General features: G+C 50.2%; 2 protein-coding genes across 2 annotated transcripts; both read right to left on the bottom strand.

The window, feature by feature from the left end:
• Positions 1-779: 779 nt before the first annotated feature.
• Positions 780-2967, bottom strand: LOC117865252 (ammonium transporter 1 member 1). The gene has a single exon (XM_034749409.2). It carries the CDS (start codon positions 2838-2840, stop codon positions 1353-1355), a length of 1488 nt encoding a protein of 495 aa, XP_034605300.1. The 5' UTR covers positions 2841-2967; the 3' UTR covers positions 780-1352.
• A 6998-nt stretch (positions 2968-9965) lies between these two features.
• On the bottom strand, positions 9966-10880 carry LOC117863337 (uncharacterized). The gene is made up of 2 exons (XM_034746999.2): positions 10658-10880; positions 9966-10532 (listed from the first exon to the last, which is right to left on the bottom strand). The coding sequence occupies exons 1-2, from the start codon at positions 10783-10785 to the stop codon at positions 10322-10324; spliced, it is 339 nt and encodes a 112-aa protein (XP_034602890.1). The 5' UTR covers positions 10786-10880; the 3' UTR covers positions 9966-10321.
• Positions 10881-12782: the final 1902 nt, after the last annotated feature.

Here is a 12782-nt window from a genome sequence, read left to right as displayed (position 1 = left end):
CTCACGCCTCAAAGAAATTAAAAAAAAAATGGCCTTCCACAAGCCCACACACATTAGCCATTTATCCTGACGAAAGATGACTTTACCAAATTCAGATATCGGTCTTTTCTGATGGTACGATTTTTTTTTTCATTTTTCATCAATGGAGGCGAGTCGACAAGAAACGCGGATGAGCATGCACGGTAGTAGAAACAAGTCAAATACCTCATCGATTGCCCCTGCCGCCGGCTCCTACACAAACTCTACCGTATCCTTCCTCAACCTCGCCACCCCGTTTTTCTTCTCCCAGGAGCTTCTTCTGGTGTGCATTCGCACGAGCGCGTGACCCGACACGCTCGTTCAACCTTGCCTAGTAGAAACTGATCGAGCGAAGGAGATAATTCCTCACGCGTATGTATGGACGAATAGTCAAAACTTATTCCCATATTAGTCTCCTGTGCGGCCTTTGATCAGCACTCAGCGCGCGGATCGGAGACGTAGCGGATCGTCATAGAGTGATAGCTCCGTGTTGTTTTCCCCTCCAGCAGTAGTGTGGTGAGTCGTAACACATATAGGTCTGCTTTTTTTTCTTTTGTTTACGTGCGGTTGCATTTTTCAAACGGGCGCATACGTTGTCACGACATGGGCAACTTGGTCAGAGAGCCACGGGAGCAAAAAGCAAGCCACTATCGTACTGCCCAATCTCTTTCCGTCTCACTCGGCAGTTGGCAGGACTAGCGAAAGGGAGAGAGAAGTACGCTGCGGCACATATATTTTGAGAATGTTGCCAAGACTACTACTGCTGGGAAATTGGATTTTTATTATAGCATATGGTATTTTTGGCAGAATATCATGTACATAAACATGTACTCCAAATAAAAGGGCACACACCAAAAAGCCACTAGATCGATTCAAGGAACACGCCAAAGCTTTTGATGGATGGGTAGAGACGACACTACAGAGACCACAGGACAGAATCCTCCAATTTGTTTCAACCCTCCACGAGCCACCTATCTTGACCAGCAGCCCGCCACACCTTCCGAGCTCCGTTCATAAGATTCCACCACAAAAATAACTGCATTATTAGCCAAACAAAGATAAACCCTAGCTCCTACCCATACCCATCACATCCACCACCACACACGGACTTTCTAAAACACACATGTACAAAAGAAACCCCAACCAAAAACACACTCGGTACGTGCATGATCGTCACCCTACTCTTGTTTTACAATTCTTCGCGAGACCAGACCAAAGTGGCCAAGCATCGGCCCAAACGGTGCCGGCAGCGGCAAGTACGACCGTGATCATCAAAATATGACGCGATGACAGAAAGAGGCAAGCACGTAGTTCCTTCTCGATCCGTTTGATTTTCACACCTGATTGCCGGTCGCCGCCGCCGCCGGCTCGACGCGGTTCTGCGCGGACCGGAGCATGAAGCCACCAACCCCGGCCTTGTCGCCGGGGTCCTCGTCGTGGTACACGTAGGCGAAGCCGCCGTGCCGGGTCATGTCCATGCCGGCCATCTCGTCGTCGGCCGAGATGCGCAGCAGGTCCAGCTTCTTCAGCGCGTAGAAGAGCGGGCCCATGGTGCAGCTCACCCACCCCGCGATGACCAGGATCTGGATGACGTGCGCGGCGAGGAGGCGCCCGCCGCCGCCCATGAAGAGCCCGTAGGGCCTCCCCGCGCCGTAGATCTCCTCCACGTACCTCTTCCTCGCGAAGAGTGCCGTGAAGAGGATCCCCCACGCGCCGCACCCGCCGTGGAGCTGCGCGGCCTCCAGCGGGTCGTCGAACCTGAGGCGCGCGGCGAGCGCGTTCGCCCCGATGAGCACCCACGCCGACACGAACCCGCAGATCACGGCGGCCCACGGGTCGACGACGCTGCACCCGGCGGTGATAGCGGCGAACCCGCCGAGGAGCCCGTTGCAGACGTCCACCACGTTCCAGTGGCCCGTCTGGAGCCGCTTCCCGAACAGCGTGGTGAGCGCGGCGACGCTGCCGGCGAGGGTGGTGGTGACGGCGGTGCGGCCCACGGCCGACCACTGCCCGTGGATGCTGCCTGTGGGGCCGTAGGACTTGAGGATGGTGGTGAAGGACCCCGGGTTGAACCCGTACCAGCCGAACCACAGGAGGAAGGTGCCGAGCACGACGAGCGACGCGCTGTGGCCCTTGAGCGCCACGGAGCGGCCGGCGTGGTCGAAGCGCCCGATACGGGGGCCCTCGATGAGCGCGCCCCACAGGCCCGCGACGCCGCCGACCATGTGGACGACACCGGAGCCGGCGAAGTCGATGACGCCGGAGCCGAAGAGGAGCGGTCCGGACGTGCGGCTCGCGGCGGCCCACCCGTCGGTGGACCAGAACCAGTGGGACACCACGGGGTACACGAACCCCGTGAGGAACGCGGAGTAGATGAGGTAGGCGACGAACTGCGTCCTCTCGGCGATGGACCCCGACGTGATGCCCGCGGCGGCGATGGCGAAGGCCCACTGGTAGAGGAAGAAGGGGTAGTCGAACCCGGTCTTGGGGAGGTGCTTGAGCCCGAAGAACTGCTTCCCGATGAAGCCGTTGGAGGGCGTGCCGAAGGCGAAGGCGAAGCCGAAGAGGTAGTAGAAGAGCGCCCCCGCCGCGGCGTCGAGCACGTTGGTGAGCATGATGTTCATGGTGTTCTTGGCGCGGACGGAGCCCGCGCAGAGCATGGCGAAGCCGAGCTGCATGGCGAAGACGAGGTACGCCGAGAAGAGCAGGTACGTGGCGTCCACCGCCGAGGCCGTGTCCGTGAACTGGCTGCAGAGGTAGTCCGTGGCGTTCGCCGCCGCCGGGCCCAGCAGCGGCGCAAGGTCCGCCGCGCACGTCGACATCTTCGCTCACCGGAGCCCCTAACCAATCGCACACGCAGCTGGAGTGGAGGAAGAAAGGTATGGGGATGCGAGGGGATTGGGAGGGTGTGGCGTGGGGGGCGAACAGGCGGTGGCGTCGATCGGATTTATATGAGGGCGGCGGGCGGGGGTGCCAGTACCGGGAGAGATAAAAAAAACAAAGAACAAATTGCAGTTTTGATTTGGAATAACAGACCGGCCTTTATTTTCGTGAGATTATGGGAAGGGGGTTTGGGGGCCCACTGGCAGTGAATCTCCGGCGTCCGTGGCCGCGATCTCCCGGGCCGCGGCGGAATCTGGAGGTGGAGGGACCCTCCATCCCCCTCGGCCGGTGCGGGTGGCGTGCCCATACTGTTCGTCTGTTCCTGTACGTGTGCGTTGGCATATTGTCTCCAAACTAATTTCTGCTTTTTTTGCGCTCCTCCAAAATGTCTTGATTCCGTTTATGTGTTTGTTTGTTGTTTCCGGTATCTGGCCCTGGTGCGTTCAATCAAATGGCTGCGGTGGTTTCGTGTCTAGCCAGGATGCACCAGGACCATAGCCAATGCTTGGAAGATTACGTGCTAAAATTTCGCAGGGTTCAGTTATATGTCACTGTGGTCAATTGTCCTCAACCCCAAATCATCCTAAAAAAAAAATCAGCCTACTCAATTCAAGGCTTGAAAACCAGCGGTATGCATACAGCTACTCTTTGAGAAATCCCAAGAGGGAATCTGCGGTGTCACCAATTCACTTGTCAACGCACAACGCAAGAATACAAGGATAGATTCACTTATTTGTTAAATGGGTCGGATAGATTAGGCAAACCGTGTGCTAATGCCTCACCCAAACTGTGAGATCCATTTTCTGTTTTATTAAAGAATTTTTTGTACTGCTAGCAATTTTGGTCTCACCTCTTCAGGACACATTTAACTTGCTAGGCCAGAAATGACCAATGCTAATTTTTGTGGCTGTGATGATGGATTCTCACAAAGATTCTGCTCAGACGGCCGCCATATTTAGGGGGTGCTTGGATCTTTAGTCCGAACTAATCATATCGAATATTCGGAGACTAATTAGGAGGACTAAACATGAGCTAATTATAAAACTAATTACACAGATGAAGGCTAATTCGCGAGACGAATTTATTAAACCTAATTAATCCATCATTAGCACGTGTTTACTGTAGCATCACATTGTCAAATCATGGACTAATTAGGCTTAATAGATTCGTCTCGCAAATTAGCCTCCATCTGTGCAATTGGTTTTATAATTAGTATATATTTAATACTTCTAATTAGTATCTAAATATTCGATGTGACATGCTCCTTAATTTTGAGCCAATTTTTGCTCGTGTGTCAGCAATTTATTTCCGTAGCACGGACCAAATGGCCTCATGACGCCCTTGAATCTCTGTGGCATGCCACTTGCTGAACCATTTTACTGCTGAACTAGACTACTACCAACAAGCAATTATGCATCAATCATATGGATGCACTGTGTAGAGCGATGTCAACGGAGAAGATTCAAGTAGGCAACGTCATGGAGGAGGACTTTCGTGTGAAATCAATACTAAGTATGACAAGAAACGGAACCTGCAAGCGCATACTTATAAAGTTTTGTTTATAATACTATAAGCTAGAGTTCTTTTTGCTCCGGTCAGCATGACAATTTCTCTGATTTCGTAGAATAAAGGTATCTTGAGTGTTTTCATCTCCTGTGTGCATATAAACAACTCCTCTGGTTTGTACACACCCGTAATGGGCGACGTGCAAAACCGACAACCACATGAATTTTTTGGGTGATTCTGAGAAATATGTTGCTCCTTCATGATTTCCAGTCGTTGCAGATATGTTTTTCATATATGAATCTTCATACTTGGGAAAAGTCAGCGCCTTATTTCTGTTTCTCGATGTTTGCATTTCATTTTTCTCCATGCTGGCACATAATAAGAGTTTGGAGGAATCTTATTCAAATTCAAGCCGCAAACATGTGCCACCAATCATCTAGTCCCCACTACACACAATTAACTACAGAATAAAATTTAGCGAATTGTCTAGTCTAGTTTTAAAACCCCCCAAGTTGAGAAGATACCGCAAGCAACTACCAGTAAATTAGTGAAACTTTTCAAACATCTGCATCGATAGAACTAACCTACTTACTTGAGATTACAGCTCAACGGCATCACCGCCGCCGTAAAACGAAAACCCCCGCGGCGGGACAGCGACGGCGACCGAGAGCGTAAACAACGGATCCCCAAATGGCACAAGCTAACTCCTGCCGTCTCCTGCGGAGACCCGACGCAGTTGGAATTGGATCGCATCGATCGCCATGGATCGACCACCCAATGAAGGTCAGCGGCCGACTTGTTTATCACCCTCGCTGACGCCGCCTAATCGCCTGCGATGAGTAGACTAATCGGCGTGTTCAGAGGCAGCAAATCATCCTGGCATCCGAGTCTACCAGCCTCTGAATATTCAGAGCAAGACTGCGCCCACTTGTCGCCTCCGCGGAAGCAAAATTCCACTTCGCATGCTCGTTTATTAGCCGGACGTGGGGTGTGGAAAACTGGAGATGCTCCTTCCTCGCCCGAAGAGCTGTTTCTGCGCTTGGGATCTCTTGACCCCGGTTTAATCAACTGGGTTTTCTGTTTTAAGAATGCCGTAATGCGGTATCATCTGATCTACCTGCTGTTTAGATAATGTTGCTGGCTGGCTGTGTTCCTTTTGCTGTTGGCCTCCACATCCATTCGCCGGAGCTCATATCAAATACTGCTAGTATGTTTAGCTATTCATCCTCTGACCAACTAACTTGCCATGTCAACAGAAATTGTATCCCTAGTTCTGTACTCTGTACATGAAATACATTCCTGCAACCATGTCTTACGTACCGTTGTATGATCCCTTGATTACGAGTGGCATTGACACTGGACATGTTTGCCTATTAGTAGCAAGTCGGTATCCCATGGGCTGACAACTTCGTGTTGACTGGAATCTAATTGGGGCATGATCTGTTCATCATACGACTTAATTTGCATTCCCTTAATACGGTGGTTTCACGATCTGGTTATAGGTACGGGGATGTTTGAACTTGGGGCCATAACTCCACATCTTGTACTCCGTTTCTGGTGTGCCCAAGCATTTTTTTTTTGTGGCACTTTGGTTCTGAATGTACTGGCGATCGACAGCCTTACCCGTTCAGGCTGAAGAAAGGGGGTGCCTTACACTTCCATGCATGCTATTTAGTCTTTATCAAAACATTAGTGCCCTTGGTGACGAGTTCCATTACACCTACTCTGACGAAAGATTTACCGTTGCACGCATACATCTTGTTGCGTTGCACTCTGTATTTTCTTTTCGCAATTTCAAGAAGAAAGCATGGCACTCTGCATGGCCGGTCGGTTTCCTGTTCTGTCTGGTACTGAATGATCATGAGCAGTTGAGCACATTGTGCTTGTCGGGAGCGATTGCAAGCATTCCCCGGTTCGCGTTATACTAATCCCTAAATTTTTATGGAATACATGATAAAAATCTTGCGAATGATCTGCAACTTGGAGGCTCGACTTCGCCAAGTTGATTTCTTAATTAGTATCACCAGCTGCTGATGCTGTGGCTGGGAAAGGTGCTGGTATGATAACCAGATGATGCCGAACAAAGTCTACCCTGGCCCTTCTGCTTATGGGATCAATCAGAATACAAGACGCTGAAGTCATGACTGATTGAGATTCCTCAGAAAACAGATACATGTGACGCAGTGAGGATAAAGATACCTCAAGAATCACATTTTAAAGTGCTTGACAGGGAAGAATAAGCAGCCAATTATGCTAGAGGAATCTAGGCAGACCCAGCTATCTTCCCATTGTCGAACGTTGCCATTGCTTGATTCAGATGCAGTTTATCTAGGCATCATCTGTGGTAGATTCCATGCAAGAATATTCATAGCTGAGCTGGTGAACACAGAAAACAACACGAAATTTTGCTCTCACCCTACTGGCCAGCTAATAAGTTCCATTTGGAGCCATGTCGCTGTTGCCTGCAGCTGCTGAAATAACAATATAGATTCAGTTACGAAAAGGGACAGCATCAGTTGTATATTAAGATGCAAAGTCAGCGACCGCTACATAGCGAAGTACCTAGCTTGTGCGACATGGCCTTCTCCATTTGATGGTATGCTGAAGTATGCTTAACAATGACAAGGTTTACCTCTCATTTAGTTTTTTGTTCTATACTACGATTACCTGCGTTCTCCTCTGTTTCCGGTAAGTAAATCCAGCAGCTGAATCAGTTTATCTGATTCACAGTATTCAACGAGGATGAGGGTACTCAAGTTACTGTCTCTGTTTGGTGAATGGTGATAGAGATGCACAGTTATCCCTACGCGTCTTGCTTGTGGAACCTGTTAACTGTGGTCAATTAGCAGACCTGACCAATGGAGCACGGAAGCGTAAATGTCACTGTTGTCCTGTCGGGCTGGTCCTGCATATTTCTTTTCGCAGGTTGGCATGGATACTCCGGCAGCTATTAAGAGTTGACCTTGTACGAGAGTAATGGTTGGAGGACTGGATCGCAGATGCAGCGGATTAGCGCTGATATTTGTTACCAGTCAAGAAAGGAGGGATCTTGATAGCGAGCCTGACCTGTTGTCGTTCCTGTTTCCTGAAAACGTTAATGTTCAGACCTCGCGGAAGCAGCTATCACACAGGCGTAGTTGCTTTTCTAGATAAATGTTCAGATTTGATGCAAGCGGTCAAGCAGCGACCCTGGAGTGTAATAAATACTTCAGCAGTGACGGAACGTTCCACTCCTGCTGACGTTAATTGCGACCCTGGTTGGGTTATTGCCGCAATGCCGCCGCTTGTAACTTTCGACAAGTGAAGGCCCAGATAGGCCCCAATTTGTGGCTCTGGATCTGTATGCCTGGATAAGGCCCACATTGAGATCTTCATCTGTAGGCATGCAGGCCGGCTTTCCGCAGGATGGCCCGGTTAAGCCCACCTTCCACAAAATGCAGCTCGGCTGCAGCCCGCATACGCTCCCTGCCGCAGGCTTTTGGACTCAGCTGCCAAGGCCTCTCTGGCCCATCTGTCCCCCGCGGGCATTGGCGATTTTTCATTTTTGTGTTTGAGTAACTGGGGTATGACTACTATCAGTTTTCTCGGAGGGTGCGTTTTGGTTGGCAGGACGAGGTGGGATGGAACGGTACGATCCCACTACAAGGGATGAGCCCATCCCTAGAAGGGAATATTATCTCAAGATGTGGGACACCCCTGTCCCTCCAAAACGAGCGGACGGGATGTCCCACTTCGTCCCCATCAGGCGTCGTGGTTCTCCGTCTCGACTGCTTGAGTGCGTGGGCGCTGGAGGAGGCTGACCAGCGACGCCACGACGAGCAAGCGGTGTTGCGGCACGGGCCAAGGGCGACAGGTAGGGGAGGCGCTACAGAGGCTAGTGGCGGTGGAGGCGGGATAGAGGAGATAAGGTTGGAAGGAAAAATTAATAAAGGGAAAAGGTGGATGATAGGTGGGGCTGAGAAAAATGTATAGGGTCCACTGCTAACGCTGTTAAAATCACCATCTATCTCTCACTCTCAATCTCTCCAACCAAGCAAAAAATTAGAACGGAATCATCCCATTCAACCAAATATGAGATGGAACGATCCCATCTAAAAATCAGAAACGAGATACTTCCATCCTGCATCGTCTCCGAACAAACACACCTTAATTTTCAGCCTTGCCATTTTAGCTCCCAATGTAACGGCATCCAGCACCACGGGCCGGTTGCACCGCTGCCACGCTGCAGCATGGCGCCGTACAAGGACCGACGGAAAGTCACCAGGCAAGAGAGCGAGGTGTGAAACTGCGAGGAAGGTCAAGTCTCAACTCTCAAGTCGCCATGGCGAGGACCATCGCTTTCTGGACCGGACTTGCCCGATCAGCAAGGATGGCATCGTCGAGCTCGTCGTCATCCACTTTACTCTCTTCACGCACCCCAAAGCCAGCCACTCAAGTTGAAACCGAGGAGGCCGGTGTTTAGATACGAGGTGTTAAACTTTAGCAGGATCACATCGAATATTCGGATGCTAATTAGGAGGACTAAACATGAGCTAATTATAAAACTAATTGCACAGATGGAGTCTAATTCGCGACACAAATCTATTAAGGCTAGTTAATCCATCATTAGCAAATGGTTGCTGTAGCACCACATTGTCAAATCATGGACTAATTAGGCCCTGTTTGGGAGGAAGGGGCTAAAGTTTAGCCCTGGGCTAAAATGTAGCCCTCTCAAATAGAGTGCTAAATTTTAGCACTGTGGGGTGTTTGGATAGGAGACTAAACTTTAGCACTTTGATTGCCAAAAGACTTTTTTACCCTCATTCATCTCCTCTCCTCTACCCCTCCACAACTCCTTCCTTGTCAGCTCCAATCGAGCAAGCACGGCAGCCACCGCTTCCTCGGCGTGGCCGTTCCGGATCCGGCCGGAGGAGGCGGCGGCCGGCGCGGAGGCCGCGGGGGCGGGCGAGTGGAGGCGGCGGGGGCGGGTGCGGAGGCGGCGGGGACGGGCGGGGCCGGGCGCGGAGGCGGCGGGCGAGCGGAGGTCGCGGGGGCGGGCGTGGCCGGCCGGAGGCGGCGGGGCTGGGCGGGGTTGAGCGCGGAGGCGGCGGGGGCGGGTGGGGCCGGCGGCGGCGACGGCGTTCGGGCGCGGAGGCGGCGGGGGCGGGCGAGGCTGGCGGCGGCGGCGGCGTTCCGGCGAAGGAGTGGGGAGAGAGAGAGAGTGAGGGGAGGAGAGAGAGGGGAGGGGGGCAGGGGGAAAGTGGTAGAGGGGGACCACTTTTTAGTCCATTTAGTCCATTTTAGCTTACCCCTAAGTGACTAAATGATTAGTGGGGGGCTAAAGTTTAGCCCACCAAATTTAGCCCACCTGTTTGGGAAGCTTGGGGGCTAAAATGAGCTAAAGTGGGGGTGCTAAACTTTAGCCCCCCTCTTCCAAACAGGGCCTTAGTCTTAATAGATTCGTCTCGCGAATTAGACTCCATCTGTGCAATTAATCTTGTAATTAGACTATGTATAATACTCCTAATTAGTATTCAAATATCCGATGTGAAACACCCCGAAGAAAAGGAGAAGCGCAATACCAAAAGCAACCGGCGAGTGACCATCATTAAGCTCAAAGCGGAGGCGCCATCTGGTGACGCTGGCACACCGCACAGGTGTCACAACACTAAAGACAGGGCTGCCTTTGGACCTGCCGTTGCTCATAGTTTAACCGGCAAAACACACACACACACACTACATTTCAGTATATTGCTAGCTAAACTGATGTGGACCAAGCCAGCAGTTTCTGCTGACTCACAAATCCTTGCTAGCTAAATCATGGTAGTCATCGTTCCAGAGGTTTTACAAACTGTATCTCACGTCAGGAGGAGTTTCAGGCACGTCAGAAAAAAGGAGACAAATAATGGTCGGCTGGACGTGTGGTGCTGATAATTCAGGAGGGGTCGAAGTTGTAGTGCTTGTCGACGCCGACGACGACGTCCCAGGTGCAGCTGAGACCCTTGGGGAAGACGACGAGGTCGCCGGCGCCGAACTCGACGCGCTCGCGGGAGCCCTTCACGGCGGCCCTCACCCTGCCCTTCACGAGGTAGCACGTCAGCGCCGCGTCGAACTTGAGCGGGAACCTCCCCGGCGGGCAGCCCCATCTTCCATGTTGCGCACGCACGACGCAGGGTCAGAGCAAAAACTTAGTTAAATAACGAAAGAACATGCATGTCATATGAAGAATTGAAGATATCCAAGAGAGAAATTAAAAAGAAAACTTGAATACTTGGGCCAGGACTTGACGCCGAGTTGAAGCAAGCGCGCCTCCGGCGGGTTCTTCTCCACGGTGATGGAGAGGCCGGGGGGCCTGCTTGTTGCCTCCATGGCGTCTGGGCTCGTCGAAGCCGTCCCCATGAGCTGCCTCTTTGACTGCGAAGATATAGAAGGTGCAGTGTGGACGGTAGTGGTGTGTGCCACTAGCTAGAGAGTACTAGCCGGCCGGCAATAGCTAGAGGGTCTAGAGGAATATAAAGAGGGATGCGACCAGTTGGATCGCTTGGATATGGAGGAGCGCCAAGCGCACTTGGATGTAGCGGAAGGAGTCCTTGTTACACAGAGGCACTGCACGAATCTCTGCATTTCGTGCTCTTTACCACAGCATCCTTGCATCCCAGATTCCCAGTGGCGAGTGCATATCAGTATATCACGATACAATTTCGCTCATTAAGATTTGAAATCCTGCTGCCCACTTTTATAAGCACGGATCTTGTATAGTACTATTTTTGTATTTTTGGATGACTAAATTCTACGACCCTAGCACGGACTCATACTCTCATAAAGCTCGATCTGTAGCCACTACATGCCGCAACAGGTGACATTGGAATATATTCCTATTAATCCTAAATACTCCATCCATTTCAAATTATAAATTATTTTAGCATTTTTTACATTCATAGACTTTGTTATGCACTCAGATATACCCTATATCTAGATGCACAATAATTTCTATGCATCTAGAAAAGTCAAAATAACTTATAATTTGGAACAGAGGGGGTACCCACGACAAGGTCTACACCGTGACTAGCAATATACAAATAAAATTTTGAAATATATTGTTTTAAATAGGAAAGAATTGGTTGGATGCCTTTGGAAATTAAGTTATTTCATGCCATCCAAATGCACAACCTTATGAGGATAATAATCTCCATAAGGACACGTATGTGAAGCTGGAGTTTAAAGCTATCTATAGCGACATACGGTTCCTCGTCTTGATCAACAAGGAGATGAAGCAATGACCAGCGTTCTTGTGAAATACTCCATCCGTTCCAAATAAAAATCGTTTTAGTTTTTCTAGGTTCATAGATATTATTATGCATCACTATATCTAGACGCATAATAATATGTATGAACCTAGAAAAGCTAAAACGACCTACAATTTGGAATGGAGGGAGTAGAAAAGAATTATAGGCAACAGAAAGAGTTTTATGATGAAATTTCCAATATGAACTTTGCATCCGCAGATGCACTCAGAGAGGGAAAAAAACCTTATGTTTGCAATCTGTACAAATTCTTGAATACTGATGTTCAAAACTAAAACAATTTGAACTAAGAAAAATGTAAATGGACTTACATTTATGATTGGAGGTAGTAAGTTGTTGTCTTGTTGAACTGGTTAAAAGTTTTAGATCCGAAACATATTTAAAATAATTTGAGACTTAGAACCCATGCAGTCCTTGACAATTAATGGATTACCAATGCCAAGTGATTTCCGCCTGATATGATGAGATTTCCAGCATCAAGCATTCAAGCTAAAACGAGCTAGAAGGAATCGCTTCTCCATCATGTTAGAGGTACACACTACACAGACATAATGTGTATGTGTATGTAGAGAGCCATTTAATTTCATTGATTTTCATTACTCCATCCTTTGTACAATAAATGAATTATTAATTTTGCCTGAATCTGCCCGTTTTATGACCTTTGGATATCATGTAAGTTCTACTTGTATGTCACTGCATTTCTAGGCCCCACATGTCACGGACAGACGGGCCCAGCCCAGGTCACCCGTCCGTCGTCGTCGTCCACCCCGACGACACAAGAGCCAGCAAACCTCGGCCCATGGGCTTTGTAGATCGCGGTTCGTGTCACCGCCTCGCCTCATCATCAACGCGCACCTGCCCCCTTTTCGGCAGAGGACGAAAAAACCCGGCGCGACAGTGCAGATCGGCACACGGCGGACCCCCGGGCCCCACCGTCAAAAGGGTACCAGCGGGGTCCGTCTCCTCCTCCCCTCCTCTCCTCGTGCTCCGATCCTAGTATCCTGTACTTGCCCAGCCTGCCGCCCTTCTGACGCGACAAACAAGACTCGCTCCCACCTCTCTGTGCCTGCCTCATTTAACTCGCGCAAGCGC

This window comes from Setaria viridis, chromosome 7, assembly GCF_005286985.2.
Source record: "Setaria viridis chromosome 7, Setaria_viridis_v4.0, whole genome shotgun sequence".
Taxonomy (NCBI): Eukaryota; Viridiplantae; Streptophyta; class Magnoliopsida; order Poales; family Poaceae; genus Setaria; species Setaria viridis.
The sequence above is the reverse complement of the archived record's forward strand: the minus strand, read 5'-3'. Positions and strand labels throughout refer to the sequence as shown.